A 20,740-nucleotide genomic window follows, 5' to 3' on the forward strand; every position below is an offset into this window, starting at 1 on the left:
GCATTTATTTGAGAGCCTGAAGTGACTCCTTGTAGAGTAGCTGTGCTGGTCAGGATTCCTGGAAGGGCATCCAGGGAATGGGTGGTTTCTGTGGTGTGTGCCAGTCAAACTGGGTGAGAACCGGGTGAAAACTGAACAGAGAGCTGGTTCTCCCCCTGGTCAGGCTGGCGGGACCAGCGTGGCATTCCGGTTTGTGCCTGGAGAATTAGGGTCTGTAAGGAAAAATCTTCAGGGAATTCGGTGCCAGCCAGCCCCCAACACACAGACACCAGGCACCTGAGAGAATTCCTTGTCCAGCAGGAGCTCAGGAACTCGGGAGTCACTCTGAAAGTCCAACGTGGGAGCTGTACAGTGAGGAAAGGACCATTTTAATTTGCTGTATCTGTATTACAGCGGTGGCTTGCAGTGCTTTAATCATAAAGGAATGAACAGGCACCAGTTGATACGAGGCTTTTTCTCCAGCCCTGTCCCAGGGAATATGGACTTCCCACAGCAAGGGGCTGTGTGGGTGCTGGAAGGAGCCGAGTTGCCTCCGGAGCACGAGGGGGGAAGCAAACAAACAAACAAGTCTGGAGGAGGGAAATGATTAGACGAGCCTCAGCTGGTTGTTTCCCCTCTTGAATGGCCCTCTTTCATCAGGATGTGTTGGGACAAGTGCTTTTTCAAGGCAGGATATCAGTGGAAGACACAGTGTTCTCTAAAAGCCATCCAGTTCCCGGGGAGCATCACCAGCCGCGATCTCTCTGCTCCACGCACAATATACGGTCGACCTTTTCTTTGCCTTCTTTTCTTTTATGGGTTTAGAAGCAGAAGGATGTGAGTTTTACTGCTAGTTATGAATCTTTTCGAGTTTCCTGGCTTCTGCCTGACTCTGGGGCCAGCACGATGCTGCTGCTGTGCAAAGAAAACCAGCCCAAATTTGTATGTATGAGCCACTGGTTTGTGCTGCTTTGGGGCATCTGACACCGCTGCCGAGGGGCAGAGCTGGGGTTGTTCTGTAATGGCAGGATTTGGCTGTTCTCTAGGAGGTTTTTTTTACAAAAGGCCAGAGTTTTAGTTGTTTACTGGATCTGCAGGATTTAAAAGGGGGTTGGAATATTGTGCCTTGCCTTTCTCACTCGGCTGTGTTTGGAGCAGTTGTGTGAAGGGACTGAGAGCAGAGAGTGTTCCCAGCGTGGAGATAAGGGACGTATGGGTAATGTTGTTGTTACAATGTGGTGTAAACTATGAGTTTGTGCTCAGAGGTGTTTGGGTGTGTCCTGTGTCCTGCACTGTGGAAACGGGAGCTTGTGTGGAGATTGGGAATGCTGGGGCTACGGGAGGTCTGGGTGGGGAACGAGGATTCAAACTGAAACAGAAATCCTGCTCTCAGCAGGCTCTGGGCTTTGCTTCCCGGATCACTTCCAGGCAGAGAAATCCACAGGGAGAAAACCTTTAAACCTTTGCAATTTGGGTTGTCCTTTTCCTGCAACCACTTTCTGCTCCAGTAGCACAGCTTTCCCTTTTCCTGCCATTGGGAATACTCTACTTTATTGTAATAGATTTCCTGATGCAGGAGAGGAGAATGTCAGGTGAGATGAACCATCAAAGCAGGAGTTCCTGAGATCTTTGGGAAGGAGCTCTGCCTTTTCCAAGGTTTTTCCTGCTGGAAAAATCCTAGGCACTTTATTAGGGATAAAAAAATATCCTTTTTCATTTTCCCAAATTCTCATGATGGGAATGCCGTGAATTACCTCCTTGTGCATTATCTCACCATTCCTTTCCTCTTGCTGGACTGTGTGTGAAGCTGAATATTCCATACATTGTGTTGGGGTCGCTGCTTTTGTGTCACTTCTGGCCTTTTTTAACGCTTTCCTGTGAGCTCTGGGGTGCAAAGGAAACAAGGCTCTTCCTGGCTGGCTCCTGGAATGAGCCACATTCCTGCTGGGAACAAGAGCCAGGCCGAGCAGAGCAGCAAACCCCGAGGGCTCCTGTCCAGACACAGCTGGGGAAGTCAGGGGTGAGTGCTGGGATGCTGCAGGAATGGGAATGGAGAAAAGCCTGTTGGAATTACAGTGCGGTTCTCCTGCTGCATTTTACTGATCTTGTGGAGCCTGGAATTTAGGTGGAAATTTTAATTCACTTTCTCAAAGTTCAAATTTAAACACTATCCAGATTTTCTCTGGGGATTGTGCACCTTGAAATTCAGTTGGAAAAGGAGAAAGCCTGGGAACCTTGGCTGTGTGTTCCTAGGGGTGGGGAAATCTGAAAAGACGTGAAATTCATGTCTGTCCTCTCAGAAACACTGAGGGAGAACAGAGGGAGCATTGGGAGCACTAGGGCTCACTCCTGCCCAAGGCAAAGACCTTGGATAAAGTATGGAATAGATGAGTGCTGGGATTAATAACTCCAGCAGAAGTAACTCCTGTGCAGCACAACCTCATAATGGAGCATTTCTGTTTAGTAGCTGCAGTAATTAATGATGAGCTGTGGTTGGGAGCGTGGGGTGGCAGAAAATGGGGCTTTGTAAGAAGAAATGGCTCTTGTGCTGTTTGGGAGCGGAGGAAACGCAGCATAAGCAGTTCCCGTGGCAGCTCAAAGGTTCCTCAGGAGATGGGATTTTCAGCCATGTGGGAATTGCAGCTTCCCTGCTCATGGCCAGATCTGTTTCTGAACCGTTCCCCAAGTGCTCGTGTGGGTCAGGGTGCTGTGGAATTTGGCTGTGCTGGTGCCTGCTCTCCCCACCGGTGCTGTTCCACCTTCTCCTCCGGTATGTTCCAGGCCCTGTGTGTCATTTGCCTCTGGGAATGCCATGGTGTTTGCCCAGCCCGTGTCCTGCCTCCTCCTTGGATGCTCCAGGGAAAGAAAACTTCTGCAGTTGTGCTGATTGTTTTCCCCAGAGGGTTCAGAGCCCTTTCCTTTCCCTTGTGATGTGCAGGTTCCATCTGCCCTCCCTCCCTTCCTCCTTACACACTTTTGTGTTCTTGTTTTTGCATTCCAAAGAAATCCCAAGAACTGAAATGAGCAGGAACTGGTGGACTTGGAATCCACTCTTCAGTCCTCTTGCAGGTCTGAGCCTGTACCAAGTCCTACCCTCTGCTGCTTTTAAGTTGCAGAATTCAATAGTCGAGTGATAAAGTCATTTCCAGCCCATGACAGCTCAGGGAAAGGATCTCCGGCAGTGGCCAAGTAATAACACGGTGGTGGAAAATGACACATGAATAATCCATGAATAATCCTGGAGCCATGCGGTGCAAGTGGCAGGATCAACCTCTGGGAACAGCTTCTCACAGCAAAATCCTACAATATTGTAGTGGGGGAAGCCCTTCCTTCCCCAGCTGTGCACATTCTGCTGCTGTTTCCTTTCAGTTCACTCCTGTGTCATTTGTTTTCCAGCCTCAGCGAGAGCTTTTTCATGGTGAAAGGAGCAGCCCTTTTCCTACAGCAAGGAAACAGCTCCCAGGGCCAGCGAAGCCTCCAGCACCCTCACAAGCATGCAGGTAGTGGATTAAATCTCCTCTGGAGTGTCTTTTTCCATCCCATCCCCATGGATGGGCTGCTGACACACGCGGGTGGGTGGGTGACTCCCCAGATTGTCCTGCTGGGCTTTGTACGACCTGCTGAGCAAACCCAGGGTTTCAAATGGGAACGTGGGATTATTGAGTCTTGGTTTAAAATTTTATCATTGTATTGGAACTGTGACTGAAGTAGAAAGTTATTCTCTGTGGAAATCATGGCATTTTGCATGGCTCCCTTTGGGCAGGGAAGGGCTGTGTGGAATATCTATCCCTGTTTTCCCCAGCCACAGATAAAGAAATGTTACTGGTGCTTCAGTGATTTGATCTTTGCCTTCCCCGTGGCCTGGGGGGAGGAAAAGTGGATGTGCTGAGCCACAGGGCTCAGCACCTCTGGGTGCTTATGGATATCCTGGTTTAGCACACCAGGGACATTTCTCCAAGTGCTCTCCCAGCCTCCAGTAATCCAAAGGTTGGGACTTTCTTTTGAAACTCCCTGTCGCTGGTTTTGTTTGATGTTGCTGGTCAGGGTAAGGGATGTTTCATCAGGATTTGGGCATCTGGATAGCTGCTCATATCCCCTTTCCTGGTTTCAGGAAAACCCCCTTTCCTGTTAATTCCCCACAGTCTGGCCTGTGAGAGTTTATCATGGTTTGAGAACAGGTTGTCCTTCCCCCAGTCCCCTCCAGTGTGCAAAACTGGTGGGAAGAAATGGTAGGGAAGGGTATGATGAGTGTACACCAGGATTGCTAAGCAGATAAGGGGGTTCAGGGAAGTGGATTCTGCTTCTCCAGTGATTTTATACCTTCTGTCCTTCTGTCTTTGGCAGTTTTGGAATAGGTGGTCGCTGGGCAAGAAGAAATAGGATCTTGGGGGCACTTGGAGAGCAGGAGCATGTGGGAAAGGCACAGTGTGGTACTGTGTGGCTGCTGCTTAGTAAACACTCCAAGCACAAAGGGGGTGTTTGAATGCCAAGCTTGGCTTTGGGTTTCTTTAATTGTCAGCAATTCCATATGCCCAGCAAACATCCTACGGAAGGAATTTTATCTCTCATGGAAAGTTATGAGTGCATGACTGAGTTATTAGATGGGAACTTGGTTCGTTTTCCTGTAGATTCCTTCTTCCTTTGGTTTGCTTTCCCCAGTCAAATGTACCCACCACTCTAGAGCTGAAGGGACTTGTTGCATGAGCAGAACTTTGAGAAGGAAGGGCTCCATCACCCAACCCAGGCCACTGGTTGGGTTCTCACACAGCCAGAGAATGCTCCTCCAGGAATCTCCCTGCTGTTGGTGTTCTCTGGGACAGCAAAGTTAATTGCCCTCCCTTAATTGGTATTTTTTGATTGAGAAACATCCAATTTCTTTGAAGGTCAAGACTCTGCTGATTCTTAGTGCAGCAAGAGCCCCTTTGTCATGATTTCTCTCCTTCCTCTGCAGGTGACTTGCCCCAGCACCTCCAGGTGATGATCAACCTCCTTCGCTGTGAGGACAGGATCAAACTGGTAAGGACAGGTGCATTTTCCTGCTTCTGTTCGAAAAAGTGTTGGAAGTGTTTGAAACAGACCTGTAGAGGATCAGGAAAAGCATTGGCAAATCCTAGATTTCAGGGTTGCCTTAAGTCTGTGCTGTTTCCCAGCCCTACCACGTTCTCCTGTCCACTCCTTTTGCCCTGGTCTTTACATCCAGGTAATGAGTTGGGTCAGGGAACTGCTCTGTCTGAAATGTGTTGTTCTGTTAGATTTAATTTTCAAAACATGAATACAGGAGGAGAGACAGGAGCTTGCTAACGCTTATGGACACTTTTAAGTCAGCCTTGAAGTTACATCACATGGAGCTGGGCTTTCTTTTAAAGAAATCTACAGATAAAAATCTGCTGCAAAAGTCACTGCAGAGAAGTCGATGTCAGTTCTCCCTCCTGCACGGGCATATTTCAGTGAAGGCTTGTGAGTGGGACAGCCCTCTGATCCTGCATGTTCTCAGTTCTGTGCATGACCAGTGTTTTTATACTTCCTGGTTGAAACTCTTTGGAACAAACCTTTGGGTTACATTTTGTAGCATTCCCCCAAGCTGGAGCAGGTGGTCTCAGCTGATCTTTTCCCCCCTCGATGCCAAGTCAAACTGGCAGCAAGCCTTGCTGTGTGTCATACTGCAGCTAAATAAAGCTTTGGGGCACAATCATACCTTAAAAAGTATGAGGCAGCAATGGGATATTAATTAGCCAGAAGGTAATTAGCAGGCCTGGTTCCCTGTTTGCAGGCTGTACGTCTGGAGAGCGTGTGGACGGACCGGGTGCGGTACATGGTGGTCGTGTACAGCAGCGGGCGCCAGGACACTGAGGAGAACATCCTGCTGGGGGTGGATTTCTCCAGCAAGGAGAGGTATGGCAGCCTTGGGAGTCAGGCAGCCTGGGCTCTCTGGAGAGCCTGTCCATGCCAACCTGCCCCTGAGCAGTTGGTTTATGCGTATCTGCAAATCCAAGCAAGAGGAAGGACGCGCGTTGAGTTTCCTGACATTTTTATTCCAGAAAGCTTGCAGTCCCCTTGGAATCAAAGCACGCATGTAGAATCCAGCTGTAGGGATGTGGCATCCACCTCATCCCTGCAAATGCTCTTGCAGACACATTTGCAAAGCTGGAACTTGCTCCCTCCACCAGACTCAAGTCTGTTGATGGGATGATGCAATGGAGCCGGTTTGGGGGAGCTTAGTTGCCAAATATTGTCAAAAAACAATACTGCAGAAGTAGCTCCAAAACCAACAAACGACTGTGTCAGTAACGAGCTGTTCCTTTTGTCTGACTGATAAGAGCACACAGAATTTGGCAAAGCAAGGGAAATATTTTGTTATCGCAACCCCTCTCAGATTATCCCTGTCCTGGGTGAGTAAACCAAGGCAGAACAGCTCTTGGCTGGGGGAGATGGGGCTGGTTTCTGGAGTCAGAAGTCAGAGCTACCAGGCTGTTGTGTCTGTTCTCCCATGATTTAACAGGCTGCCCTGTCGTGCTGGTGCAGCCGGTGTGAGTTTTGTTTAATTTTGGAAAACCTTACTGGTGGTTTCCAGTGGAAAGGGGAAGCTTTACACAGCAGAGAGATCTGTGGGGAAGCTCCTGGCCATGCCTTCCTCATCAGTTTATTGTCATTGTTTTGATACTGCCTCCTGTTCTGCTCTGAAATTCCTGTTGTTAGTGTTATGGAGGAAATTCCCATGTGGCATTCCCTTGGTGTACCACAGCAGTGCAGGTTTGCACTGTCACCTCCAACCTGAAACAACCTTGCAGTAATTTGCTCCTGGTGATTATTGATGTGAGACAAGAAGATAGATGGAAAAGTTGTGACAAATCCATCCCAACTGTAGGGACAGCTGCCATTTCAGTGAGTGGCTCCCCAACACCCAGAGTTTTTGTTGATTAAGGGAAGTTTCGTGCATAAAGAGGTCATTTGGCAGTAGTGACTTCATTGAGTGACTCTATGGCTCTGTGTTGGGGCTGAGATGTCACTGCTGAGCTGTAAATGTTCTCCCTGCTGAGAACTTCACTAGTCATGTGCTTTTGTGGAGTTTATTCCTTTTACATGTGTTTAATAAAATCTTTTCTAACTTGCAAAGCAATTTAGTGCACATTGCCCACATGTGTGCTTAGACTGGCCTGTCAACTCCATCATAGAAAGTGGCTGAAGGCTTAAAAAAGAAAGGGAAAGAGCAAACCAAACCTAAGTTCTGTCGTGTGCATCCAAATTTCCTTTAGAACCTGAATATGTCAGTAGCTTAATTATTTACTAGTTGGAAATTGCTGGCCCCCGTTATAGTAGGGCTTTGTTGCCAGATTTCATCTCTGAACTGAAGGTGTCCTTTTGGGTCAGATAAACCCCTAAAGTCCCTTTTTGTCTGTTGTATCAGCCAGAGGGAGGGAGCACAACTGCAACTTGACAGGCCCCTGGGGTGCCCTTTGCAGAGGGTGGGCAGCTGCCTCTTTTGATAGCCTAAAATATTACTAGGCATTACTAGAACAAGGCTTGAGGATTTTAAAAATTAAAGAGTATTAATAATTTAGCTATTGGTGTGACCACATCATGGCCTATATCTAACATCCTGTGTAACCACCTCTCTTCCAGTAAAAGCTGCACTATAGGAATGGTTCTTCGCCTGTGGAGTGACACCAAAATCCATCTTGATGGGGATGGGTAAGAAACCACATTAACAGGATAAATGTGAATGTCCTTCCCTACTTGAGGGCTGCTCTGGGAGAGATTCTCTGTCACCTTGCACAGAAATTTCCCATTTTGGATTCGTGGCTGCAGTCCATTATTCACACAGTGAGTTTGGTCTTGCTGCCCTCACACTGCTCAGTGGGACCTGTGGTACCCTGGGAATGCTCTGAAATCCCACTCCAGGGGTGCAGCTCCCATTCCTAGCAGCCTACGCTGGGAGGGGTGTCCTCTTGCCATTCTTATTTAGGAAGGTGTTGGAAAATCAAGAGATAGAAATTCTCCTCCCTGATTCTTTTGGACTGTAGCTGCTCCCAGTAGCTGCTCCCAGTAGCTGCTCCCAGTAGCTGCTCCCAGTAGCTGCTCCCAGTAGCTGCTCCCAGTAGCTGCTCCCAGTAGCTGCTCCCAGTAGCTGCTTGGCAGTAGCAGTTTGTGATGCAGAGAGGAGCAGTTTGTGACCTGTTTTCCCCTCTCTCTGCAGTGGCTTCAGTGTGAGCACAGCAGGGAGGATGCACATCTTCAAGCCCGTGTCGGTGCAGGCCATGTGGTAGGTGTGCTGAGGGGCTGGGGGCACAGAGACTGTCCTCTGTCAGTCAATTAAAAACAAACAACCAACTGCATGTTAGAACTCTCCATAAACTGGTATTTAGTGAGTACAGCAGAGATCTGCTTCCCTGTGTCAGCAGGGCTATTAAGGGACTGTGGGAATCCTGATCCGAAACCAGGATCTGCTGCTTCAGTTCAGAGCAGCTCTGTGCCTTTCAGTGAGAAGGAAGAGGCACCAGGGAGATGAATAAATAGGAAAGATTAACTTGAATTCACTGAGCTGCAAACCCAGAATTTCCTCCCTCTGCATTTTTCTCTCCCAGGCTGATGGAGGAGGCTCAGGACCCACTGCCAAACTGTGGCATTCCCTGTGTCCTGCCTCATTCCTGGGGTTCCTGCCTCCCCGGGGGCCTGTTCACCTTTCAGCTCCTGTCACCCCTCCCCTGTGCAGGGATTCCAAACCCCTGAAGCAGAGGTGGCTGAGTCAGCAGTGGCTGTGCCAGCAAATTCCTCCCTGGAGAGGCTGCTGCCCAGCCCTGCATGGAACTGCATCTCCCTGGGCCTGGGCAGTGTGCTGGCTCCCCTTGGAGCCTGGAGAGATCCCTGTCTCAGCAGCATTTGACAGGGAAAAGATGTGCAGAAGGATGTTGTGCTGGGGATGATTTGGTACAGAAACAAGTGAAACTTCTGTTGTCGTTTTTTGCACTTGGCAGCCTTGGAAGTGGTTGATATGTTCAGTACAACAAGTTTGGAGCCTTAAGGAAAGAAAAAATTGAGGAGGGAAGGAAGGAAAAAGTAATGCTAGAGTTTGCAAAAACAAATGACCCAATCTGGGCCTGGTCCCTGGAGCCTGTCAGGGGCCAGGAATGCTGGTAAATATGCATCAGGCTCCTTGCTGAAGGTGGTTTAAAAATTGTCCCTGTTCTTTATTTTCCTTTGGCTGTACAAGTTGGATGATGATTAGATCCCAGAGGGACTTGTGCCTCCTGATTCTCTGTTAATCAGGAGAAGATTTCAGCCTTTGCCTTGGCCCTGCTGTGAAGAGCCTCCAAGGTGCAGTTTATGCCCTCTTTGAGCTCCATAAATCCACTGCTCTCAAAGACCAAACTGCAAAAAATAATGCTAAAAATCGGGTTTTGTCTGTGGAAATCTCTCAGGTCCTGCTCTGTCTGTTCCTGCTGCTCACAGCTGCACAAATCTCTTCTCTCAACCTGCAGGTCTGCTTTACAGATCCTCCACAAAGCCTGTGAGGTTGCCAGGAGGTACAACTACTTCCCAGGAGGGGTGGCCTTGGTCTGGGCCACCTACTACGAGAGCTGCATCAGCTCTGACCAGAGCTGCATCAACGAGTGGAACGCCATGCAGGACCTGGAGTCCACCCGCCCCGACTCTCCCGCCCTCTTTGTTGACAAGTCAGTGCTGCGTTGGATTAGGAAAAGTCTTGGCTCACACAAAACCCCTTCTCTCTCTTCTTCCTCACCTTGTTCATTTCCTTTTCATAAAAGGCTTCAAATGGGTTTTTTTCCATTATTCTCCCCAAAATTGCCATGACCACAAGCCTTTCCACCCCCCCCCCATGTGTTTGCTGCCAGCCTGGAGCTTCCTCTCGTGTTCCTGTTCCCTTCCAGGCCCACGGAAAGGGAACGGACAGAACGGCTCATTAAAGCCAAACTCCGGAGCATCATGACAAGCAAAGACCTGGAAAATGTGACTTCTAAGGAGGTAAATGGAAAAATGTTTGCTCTTATTCTTCCTGCCAGACTCCCTTTGAAGAGAGTGCTGAGGAGGCACTGTATCCCTGGGTGTCACTGACTTTGGAATGTGCATTCCAACTGTTCCGTAAAGGCTCCGCTCTGGCTTTGCTTCACCTCTCTCCTAAAAAATCAGGATAATATCAGCATCAGAACGTGTTTTTCAGGACTTTAGTAACAAGTATGTGACTTTCAAGTCAAGTTTTAAGGTTTTATTCCCTTTTTTTTCCTGTCAGAGGACCTTGCAGACAGCATTTTGCTGGTGAGTTTATAGATTGGAAAATCACAAGTCAAAGCTAAAGTTAGTTTGGATCCATCCCCCAGGCTGGTGAAATACATCCACCCGCAGTGCAGACATTCAGAGTGGAAATAGATCTCTTTGGGTTGAGTTTTTGTTTTTTAAGGGAGGTTATTAACATGCAAGTGGTAGGAGGAAGCTGAGAACTCGTCTGTCTGTGCACATGTTCCTCGCTCCTGGTGCACGCAAGATGCTTTGGTTGTGCTGCAGCCATTTTCCACAGTGGGTTAAAATAAAGTTGTGTGGGTTTGCATTGCCCCAGCCAGAACCTGAGGGCAGGGAGAGGATATTATGTCCCATTTTAAAATGGGAGAGTACTGGAAATCTCTCTCTGCTGCCATTTGCACTCCTTGCTTCTAATGGGTCTCACTTTTTTTGTTCACTGCTCTCCAAGCTCTTGTTTTTCTTCTCTCAGTTTATTATTTTTAAGAATCAGGTACTGCGAAGTAAATTCTTTTTTTTTTGTTCTCTGATATTATCTGAAAGTTTATTTTACAACTCTCCAGTTTGGGGGCTTAGGATGTCAAGGTGCCAGAACAAGGGGCGGTGGTTTTAAACTGCCAGAGGGCAGGATTGGATGGGATATTGGGAAGAAATTCTTCCCTGTGAGGGTGGTAAGGCCCTGGCACAGGTTGTCCAGAGAAGCTGTGGCTGCCCCATCCCTGGAAGTGTCCAAGGCCAGGTTGGACAGGGTTTGGAGCAACCTGGGCCAGTGGAAGGTGTCCCCGCCCATGGCAGGGGGTGGAATGAGATGATCTTTAAGGTCCCTTCCAACCCAAACCTGTCTGGGATCCTTGGAGAGATGCCACATAGGGAGATCCCTTGTCTCCAAAGGGTCAAATCCCTGTTGCTGTTTTTATTGAAGGACAGAAAAATGTTTTGCAGGGAAGTGCCAACAATGTTTCTGTTGAACACCACGGTCCCAGTGCCATCCTTTGTTTTGTGCTCTGCAGATCCGAAACGAGCTGGAGAAACACATGAACTGCAACTTGAAGGAATTCAAGGAATTTATAGACAATGAAATGCTGCTAATCCTGGGTCAGATGGACAAACCATCTCTGATTTTTGATCATTTATACCTGGTAAGTGTTGAGTTCCAGCAGAGCTGGGCTGTGCTGCATCCAATCCTTTGCCACTAGATGGTACTCCAGGCAAAACCAGGCACTGCCTCTGGAACAAAGGCTTCCTGGACATGAACTCAGTTGTGCCCACTGGGTCTTTTTGTTGTTGTTCTGGAGAGAATCAGAGGAAGTGCCCATGTTTGAGGGCAAAACCTACTTTTTAAGCAGTTTTAAGCTTTCTGTTGTGAAGGTTTGGGGGCAATCCAAGGAGTAACCACCCCTGGAGCTTTCGGGATTTGCCTCACTTCTCATGTGTGGCATGATGGGGATCACAGGTATAATCACTTCCTTTCCCTGCACTGTTTATCCATGTGTTTAAAAATCCAGAGTGGCCAGAGACAGTGATTTGGGATGAGCTCAGTCACACACTAACCTAGAACTAACTCTATAAGTGAGTTGTCTCCTTGTCCCCTCCTCCAGCAGGTCCCTGCCCAGAACAGGACATCTGCTGATGCCACATTCCTGTCTCAGAGGCCTTTTCCAACATTTCAGTTGGCAGTTCAGGAGGATGGCTGGGGCTGGGGGATTGCAGAACCTGAGGGAAGAGGGCTAATTTGGGGCTCCTTGGAAATGTGTGTTTGTGGCTGTTGCAGGGCTCCGAGTGGAATGCCTCCAACCTCGAGGAGCTGCAGGGCTCAGGGTGAGTACAGCTCCTCCCAGGCACCAGCCCTGAAACCCTTCAGCTGTTTGTTTATAACTCCCACCCAGCACTCTGGAGAGGATGTTTGTAGCTTTAGGGGTGATTTGGGCCCATTCTCAGCCATGTGGTAACTTAGTGCCAACACCTTGGTCGAGAAATCTCTCCAACTTCACTTAACACACAGAATGAGAATTACAAAACTTTGGACCTTTGTGAGATCCATCAGGATCTCCATCCCCCTGGCGTGTGCCGTCCCTAGTGTTGTGCCAGGTGGGAATTCCTGCAGGCTGCAGAGGAGCAAAGATTACAGCACTGAGGAATAAACTCCATGTAAAGGAGCAGAGCTGCCTGTGGATGAGCCAATTCCTCCTCTCCTGCCCAGACAGGCAGCTCGGGGTGTCTCACAACACTCATCACCACGGGGCTGCTTCACCCCATTTACTGCAGTACTTTTTGGACAAAGGAGAGTTCTGCATATAAATATTTGCAGCTCACCCAAGGCCTGCACCAACCTTGTGTGAGGAGCTGAAAACTATTTGGAGTCCTTGGGAACAGATGTCTGGACATCTTGGGACAAGTAAATCAAGCAGGGTGTTAATAATTTTGTTCTGCATGGGGACATGCAGTGTCTGAAGTCAAACCTGGGCAAATTCTGAGACAAATATCCTGTGTCCTTGCTTTGTCTGAGTCATAGGAGCTGATAAATGAATGTGCACATTGATTCTCCTCAGGTACATTGTCATCCCTCCTGTGATATTGGGCAGGAATCAAGAGATAACATGTGACTCTCATGATTTTGGTCAGGAAGAAGAGAAAGGAGTGGGTTTGCAGCTAAAACCTGCAGTCAGAAGTGGTGATTCCTGGTTTCTATTCCCAGATGATTCACTTGCAGCTGATGCCCTTCTCTTCCTTCAGGATCCCCGAAGCTGTGTGGCACAGCCAGGACTTTCTGTTTGGGTTACACAGACTCAGATAAAATAAGTGGGGAAAAAATAAGCTTCTCCCTCCTGTGCCCAGGGCGTTTGGGTGCTTCGTGTGGTGCTGGTGGTGAGAAGTGGGTGAATGGCCGCCTGTGTCACCGGGTGTCCCAGGGCTTTGGGATTAGGGCTGTAGATAAAACCTTATGGTGTGTGTTGGGTCAGCTTCCCTGCATTCACAATGTCCCTCAGTTGCTCTTTGTGGCCATGGCAGTTGATCCTGTGTCTACTGTTTCCCCCAGCATTGACTACATCCTGAACGTCACCCGCGAGATCGACAACTTCTTCCCCGGGTTGTTCGCGTACCACAACATCCGCGTGTACGACGAGGAGACCACGGACCTGCTGGCACACTGGAACGAGGCCTATCACTTCATCAACAAGGCCAAGTGAGTGCCTGGGACCCCTGGCTTTGTGTGGGGGCACATCTGAGCCACCCTCCGTGTCTCATCCCATGTGGAGCTGGGCCTTCCCAAAGCCACACGTCAGAGCCTTGGCATCGCCTCTTCATGCCAGGAGTTCCGTGTTCCTGGAACTCCCCTGTGCCTTGTCTCTTCCTGTGCTGGCATTAACCTGTTCCTTGCCTGTCATTTTTATTACTACTTCATTTTGCTTCCAAAAGGAAATGAGGACGTTTCCTCTTCTGGAGAAGTTCTGGAGCTGCTCCAGCATGTCTCTGTGTGTGACCTGCCCCAGCTGTCCCTGCAGACAGATGGTGACAGAGCCCATCAAACACTGCTGGGCCATTACACTCCACCTTTTCTTGCTGATCCCTGTATCCAAAGACTTGGGTGAGCAGGAGGCTTCCTGGTGGTCTCCGAAATGAATGAGACTGCCCTCCTCTACCTTCCAGCTTTTCCAGAGAGGGACTCTTCTCATGGCCCATGTAATCCAGCACGTTGGGGTGGGCAGGAGCAGAAAGTGCTGTCCCTCCTCCGTGTGAAGTGGTAACAGACCCATAACCAGGGATATGGGATTGATTCTCCTGTCTGTCCTTGTGCAGGAAGAACCACTCCAAGTGCCTGGTGCACTGCAAGATGGGGGTGAGCCGCTCGGCATCCACGGTCATTGCCTACGCCATGAAGGAGTTCGGCTGGTCCCTGGAGAAGGCCTACAACTACGTGAAGCAGAAGCGCAGCATCGCCCGGCCCAACGCCGGCTTCATGCGGCAGCTGCTGGAGTATGAGGGAATTCTGGATGCCAGGTAAGGCTGGGGATGGTTGGGAAGGCAGCTCGTGGAAAGTAAAGGAGCTAATTGTGGGTAACACCACAAAGTATTGATCGATCTCCCTGCGGTTCTGTCGGTGTCATGCCCACAGACAAGGGCAGAGCGTGCAGGGGCTGCAGCCAGAAGGGTCCCTTTGGAAGGGCAGAGGCAGAATCTTGGGATAATCATGCTATTCCTAAACCTTTCCTGTGCCAGGCTCCCTGGATGGAAATTAGCTGGGAGAGCTGCTCTGGTGTAATTCAGGGAAGGTTTCTCTGTGCTCGAGAAGCACGTTTGGATTTCTCAGCAGCCAGTGCTGCTCAGCACTTTGTTCCTGCTTTATGAGGCAGAACTGAGCTCAGCCGTGTCAGAGGTTCTGTGCCAGTCCCAGGGCTCTGTCACTGAAGGGCTGTAGTATTTATTTAATAAGGGAAGAGGAGGGATATCTGTCCCTCTGGATCAACAGGAGCTGTGTCATGGTACATGCAGAGGGGTCAGGTTGGGGTGTTTTGCCCTAGTGGGGGTTCTGTGCCCTGAGGGGTCTCCCAAGGGCTGATCCCATCAGAGCTGCACATGGGGCACTGCTCTGAGCCTGCTGTGGAGCGGGCAGGTGGGGGGACAGATTCTGATGCTGAAGGTTGTTTTTCCAAATGGGACCTTAGGTCTGGACCCAGCGCTTCGGTTCTGGGCTGTGGAGAGGGAGGGGAGCTCCTGGCACTTCTGCAGTTCCGGGACGGTCACTCGTGTCCTTGTCCTCTCCCCAGCAAGCAGCGCCACAACAAGCTGTGGAAGCAGCAGGCAGAGAGCAACCTGCCCCAGCACACCGACGGCACCACGGGCTCGGGAGACTTCCTGCTGGACATCGACCTGGAAAACCGCCTGGCTGACCTGGACATGCCTTCCCAGTCGGGATACCTGGACAACCGTGCCAGCAGCGAGGGGCCCGGGGGCTTTGACTACTGCTTCCGGCGCCTCTCGGACACGCTGCTGGAGAACAAGGTTCCTGGGGACAGGGAGGGCTTTTTCCATGTGGAGCAGCTGGAGCGGGATGCGTTGGTGGGACAGCCCCCATCCGCACTGCCTCAGGGGAGGCTGCTGGAGATGGGAAAAGCCCCGGAGCGAGCGGAGCCGCCGGCAGAGCTGGGCAGCTGTTTCGAGAGGGAGGTGAAGAGAAAAATGGACTTCAGCCCCAGGAAGGGAAGGATGGGCCTCGGGGAGCCAGGGGAGGACGGTGTCAGGGAGGAGAATCCCATGGAGAAGTGGAAGCGGCGTTTGTCCATGCACAAGGAGGAGAGCAGACTCAATAGGGAGAACTTGAATAACAACAACAGCAAAAGGAGTTGCCCAGAGGATTTTGAGGTGCGTATGGAGGTGAGATGGAGGTGATTGGCATGGCTGACTCCGCTGCAAGTGAAACTGCTCTTCTCATCCTCATAGCCCAGTTTCATTTGACTTGGATAAAGCCTTTCATTCCATGATGAGCTTCTTCCCTTTCGAAGTGCTTCTGACCAGGGCTTTGCTTGCCCGAGCTATGGATTTAGATGCCAGGAGTGCACACGTGAGTGTCCTGTAAAGTGCTTTGGGCAGCTCGCTTGCATGACCCTCGCTTGGCACGGTAGGTATTCCTTGGAGACACTGTCTGCTGGGAAATCACTGTCTGCTGGGAAATGGCTTTAGCTCCTGCTGCAGGGCCTGAAGTGGAAATGTTTGTTGTTTCAGAGCTGCTTGGCTGTAAATACACCCTGTGCTGGTTGCTGCTGTGTGTTCTGTGCCCATTGATCTGCCCCTGTTTTCTCTCCTACAGCGCGACGCCGTGTTTGGGATCCTCAGCAAGGTGAAGCCTCCCTACCAGTCCTGCACTGACTGCATGTACTCCTCAGCTGGGCTGTCCTCCGACCCCTTCGGGGAGCAGTGTGAGAAGCTGAACCCTGCACGGCGCAGCACCACCATCTGCACGCAGCCAGCCCTCCTGTCCCACCTCCACTCCAACCTGCTGGACCACCTGCCCACCAGGGCACATCCAGAGGAGGCAATCAGAACTAAACATAACGAGGCTCCGCTTCCTATGGTGCCAGGAGTCGGGACTTTAGAGGTTGGCACGTGCAGGTCACTGGATCAGCACTGCAGCGTTCTGGAGAGAGGAAAAGATGCGCCAAAAACCCCAGAAAAAACTTTGCTGCCCAGGAGAAACTCCCACTGTGACAGGAGCCTCCTTCATGCAGAGGTGGTGAGAGAGGAGTCTCTGGCCAGGAAGGACACCAGACCTACCAAGGACCTGAAGTACCTGTTGTTCAGCAAAGACTTGGAAAAGCCAAGCGCCAACAGCTACTTGATGCAGCACCAGGAGTCGCTGATCCAGCTGCAGAAGGCGGGGTTGGTCAGGAAGCACACCAAGGAGCTGGAGCGGCTCAAGAGCCTGCCCTCGGACGCCTCAGCACTGCTCCGGGACAGGGTGGACTCCAGCATCATGGAGGAAAGCGAGGACATGATGTCCCACCCCGGCCTCGTGCCTCTCCTGACACCGACCCCGATGGTCCTCGGAGACGCGGAGAACAACATGGAGAGGCCGGAGGTGAAACGCATCCTGGAGGGGGTCTCCCAGAAAACCTCCACGCCGACTGTGTGCCGCCTGGAGCACACGAGCAGCTTCACCAAGGACTTCCTGAAGACCATCTGCTACACCCCGTCCTCGTCCCGCAGCTCCAACCTGACGCGCAGCTCCAGCAGCGACAGCATCCACAGCGTGCGGGGCAAGCCCGGGCTGGTGAAGCAGCGCACGCAGGAGATCGAGACGCGGCTGCGCCTGGCCGGCCTCACCGTGTCCTCGCCCCTCAAACGGTCCAACTCCCTCGCCAAACTGGGCTGTCTTAACTTGTCCTCCGAGGACTTGTCGAGTGACGTGGACGTGTCCACTGTAACAGACTCCAAAGAGGCTGTTTCCAGCGAGTGCTCCATGTTCTGTGAGCCACAACCCTCCCTGAGGAGCACGGACGGCTCCTCCAAACCGGGGGTGAAAGCGGCGGGAGGGAACTTGAAGAACGTGCTTTGGATAGGCAAAAGTTGATGCTTTCTGTGGAGAGGAGGAGGGGGGCTGGATTTTGGGGGGGTTACAGCATTCATTCATTGCACCGGTGCAGTTTTATCATCTGACTTGCAGCAGTTCATCCAATGCCACCTCTTCGTCCCCTCCCTGTGCTCTGAGAGGGGGCAAAAGAACCACGATGGGTCACATGAAGGGCACAAGGGAAATCAAATGTGTTGCATGGCTTAGAGGAGGCCTTGGTGTGTGACTTGCCTGTTGTCCTGCAGGATGCTCTTCCTAGTACTGTTTGCCAAGTGTAATAACGTGGATTTGTGTGTGGTTATGGATAGGTATTTGTATCTCTATCTAAAATGCTGAAATGTTCTGTTTCAAAGACTCAAAAAAATTATTCATGACTTTTTTTTTTTACAGAGCAAACACAAGGCTCTGAACAGGGCACTTGTGGGAAATCCTTAAGATGGTGACACGCACACTACCTCTGTTCCCGCTGGCTTTTTGTCCTGCTTTGTTGGTTGAGTTTTTTATTCAAAAGCCTTTTCCCAGAGTTCTTGCTGTTGTTTGAAGGAATTCCCTTGGTGTTGGCTGTAAAGGCCTGGAGGAGTGTGGACATGGAGGCTCCCCTGGGGCTGTGGCTGGGAGATGAAGGAGCTGTGTCCGTGGGGACGGTGGGACTGATGTGACCGATGTGACCCCAGCTGTGTGGCCGTCCCAGGTGTTGTGTTTTTGGGGTGTTTTTGCTGTCCTTGTGGTCTGTGATGTCCCAGTGCTGACAGAGCCCGTGAGTGCCCGTGGACCCCGTGATGTGATGCTGTGTTGGTGTCGTGGATCCTGTGTTGGGACCCTCTGTTGGCTGTGGGTGACACGAGGTGACCAAGGAGGGTCAGCTCTGCTGAAATCCCAGGAGGTGACCGTGTCTTTTCTGGTTGTTACTGTTGCTTTGGTAGAACAGTCCCTGTATCCTGGGTTTCCCAGCAGCCTGGGGAGCTGCCGGTGGAGTCCAGGGTGTTATTTATGCCCTGTATCGGGAGCCTGGGTGGCCCTGGAGTGGGAAGCTGGGTGGCCCTGGAGTGAGGAGCCCAGCTGGACATGTCCCAACCCTCACAGGGCTGTGAAAGCCCCATAAATCCTGCTCAGGGGGAGCAGTCAGGCAGAAATATGTGTGTGCTCCGGTGAGATCTCCCCCCGGAGGAAAGGGGACAGCTGGGGGCTGCCTGTGCCCCTCCCGGGTCTGGTATTACTATGTGCTCCCCCTTGTGCCAGGGCTGGTGCTTGGATTGCAGCAGTGCCCCCATTCCATATGGAATGCACGCTTTCTTGGAATATTTTGGACAGCCAGCCTGGTCAAGAGCTGCTCTGTGCAAGCCCTGGCCGAATGTGTGGGGAAGAGCTTGGGAGGTGTGCAGGGAACACTCCCCAAGTCTCAGTGCTCCCTGAATCCCATCTGAAGCCACATTGGCTGCTCGTGCCTTCAGGTGATATTTTGAAGCAGATTTGGGGGTCAGAACAGATCTGGGAGCTCAGTGGTGGATTTGCTCAACCAGGCTGTGAGTGTGAGCACTCCCACGTTTTAAAATCCCCATGGAAAGGCTTTTTTAAAACTCCCCTCTGAGCTGGGGCAGAGCGGGGCTGCAGCAGCCAGTCTGAACTAATTAATCCAAAATCCAGTGTCTCGAGGAAGGGAGCTGTGGGTTTGCCTGTCCCGAATGCCCAGAGTTCCCTTTTGTCCCTTAAGCGTAAGATCCCACGTTTCCATTGTGTGAGGACTTGTAGGGACGGGCAATCAGTAAATAAATGTCCCTGCTGAGGGAGCCTGAATTTGATTTGCACTTGTTTCACCCCGGAGAGCTGATGAGGAGCAGCTCCCAGGAGGGAAGTTGTGCAGGAGCCTCTGGTCGGGCTGAGGAGCCACCAGGTCGAGTTCAGGGCAGGATGAAAGCCCGTCATTGAGCCGGGAATGCAGCACAGCCGGATCACTGCAAGCCATCTCCTAGGCTTGTGTCATCTTCATCCTGCTTTACACCCAGACTGGGATTTGGGAAGGGCAGACGAGAGGTCCCATGGGGCTCAGAGTGGCATCTGGGGGAGCCTCAGGGGCTGCTGCCCAGTGAACCCCTGGGTGTGACCACAGCAGGGTCACCTTTCTCTGTGCTGCCAACCCTTCCCATCCCTGCCCGGCTGAGGGAGGAGGTGCAGGGTCGGATTTGAATAATTTCAGAAGGTTCCATGAACTGCTGCAGGTGAACATGTGATTTCCTTCCTGTTTCTCGAGTGCCTGCTGAGTTCTGCCACATCCAACCCACCGTGTCCGACCCAACCCCCTCATTTCGGGGCACAGCTCGGCTCCCTCCACCTTCCCCTGCTGCTGCTCCCACTCAGCTCTTGCTGGATCAACCCCACTCTTCCCTCATTGGACCCTGGGCTCCCTCACTGTGTCATGGGATAGAGTCAGGATTCAGTGGGAGCTGGCCTGGAAGCAGCTGTGCCATTCCCAGGGGTTTGTAGCCAAACCTGCACCATGTGTGGTCCCACTGGGTTTGTTGCATGAGAAGGTCGATGTACTCGTCCTCCCCACGTGTCCTTACAACAGAGTGCCTTACTCATAGTTTACAAACACTGTGTATCTGCTGAGCTGTTCAACTCTGCTGTTTGCTGTTCTTTGGGGAGTTTTTGGTGCTTTTGGTGTTTCTGGTGGCAGTGAGACCATTCCCCCCCCCCGCATCCCACCCTCCCATCCTTGCTGAGCTCAGCACTGCTCACCTGCTACCGCTTCCCTCTGGGTATGGCAGAACCAAAGGACAGCTGGGGGCTGCTCCTGGTGTCCCTGTTTATCCCCATTTATCCTGTTTATCCCGTTTATCTATGCATTGCTGCCGAAACAGGAGTGGGGTGTGCGGGGACACTTCCCATCACCGGCTGTGCTTTGCTCGGCAGATCCAAACCCAATCCTGTCCTGCCGGGAATCCTGAAATGCACAAACTGGCACCTTATTCCCAGTCCAGGTGCTGTTGGTCCGTGTGGTGGCAGTGCCCGACCTCCTGGGGGTCCTTCCCGTGCAGGTGGGGTTTGGCTCGGCTGTGTCCCAGCAGGACCCGTCCTAGTCAGCCTGTGAGGAGGGGGGTGAGTAATATGTAGCTGTTCCTGTGCATTGCTGTCCTCCATGATTACAAGGTTCCTTTAATTCCGTGGTAATTCGAATCCCGGTTTCGTATTGGAATCGGCGGGATTTTTGTACTGTACGTCCGCGGGAGGGAATGATGCATCATGCACTTTTTTTTTTTACTTTTGTTTGTAAGAATGTCCTGAATATTTTATGTGCTTCTTGTGAGGAATAAAATAAAGTTTTTTTGTTTCCTTATGCAATGAGTTTTGCGGCTTTTTTTGGAGGTGGGCACTTCCCGATGCTAATTTTCCAACTCCTTCCGTGCTTGGAGCTCGGGGCATGGAGTCATGGAATGAGTTCAGTGA

The 20,740-nt window shown here is 51.1% G+C and overlaps 1 protein-coding gene across 1 annotated transcript in view; it reads left to right on the forward strand.

The window, feature by feature from the left end:
* Nucleotides 1–18,444, forward strand: part of SSH1 (slingshot protein phosphatase 1) — a 32,832-nt gene extending 14,388 nt beyond the window's left edge. The window contains exons 3-15 of the mRNA XM_027744659.2: nucleotides 3,376–3,479; nucleotides 4,931–4,995; nucleotides 5,750–5,871; nucleotides 7,600–7,668; nucleotides 8,174–8,239; nucleotides 9,456–9,650; nucleotides 9,867–9,960; nucleotides 11,241–11,369; nucleotides 12,002–12,048; nucleotides 13,268–13,414; nucleotides 14,029–14,229; nucleotides 14,997–15,591; nucleotides 16,037–18,444. Coding sequence (XP_027600460.1) covers nucleotides 3,376–3,479; nucleotides 4,931–4,995; nucleotides 5,750–5,871; nucleotides 7,600–7,668; nucleotides 8,174–8,239; nucleotides 9,456–9,650; nucleotides 9,867–9,960; nucleotides 11,241–11,369; nucleotides 12,002–12,048; nucleotides 13,268–13,414; nucleotides 14,029–14,229; nucleotides 14,997–15,591; nucleotides 16,037–17,296 — 3,094 coding nt within the window. The 3' untranslated portion in view covers nucleotides 17,297–18,444. The remainder of the gene's footprint in view (nucleotides 1–3,375; nucleotides 3,480–4,930; nucleotides 4,996–5,749; nucleotides 5,872–7,599; nucleotides 7,669–8,173; nucleotides 8,240–9,455; nucleotides 9,651–9,866; nucleotides 9,961–11,240; nucleotides 11,370–12,001; nucleotides 12,049–13,267; nucleotides 13,415–14,028; nucleotides 14,230–14,996; nucleotides 15,592–16,036) is intronic.
* The last annotated feature ends 2,296 nt before the right edge of the window (nucleotides 18,445–20,740 follow it).

This window comes from Pipra filicauda, unplaced genomic scaffold (genome assembly GCF_003945595.2).
Source record: "Pipra filicauda isolate LSUMZ 115617 unplaced genomic scaffold, ASM394559v2 scaffold33_size4404698_pilon, whole genome shotgun sequence".
NCBI classification, from domain to species: Eukaryota; Metazoa; Chordata; class Aves; order Passeriformes; family Pipridae; genus Pipra; species Pipra filicauda.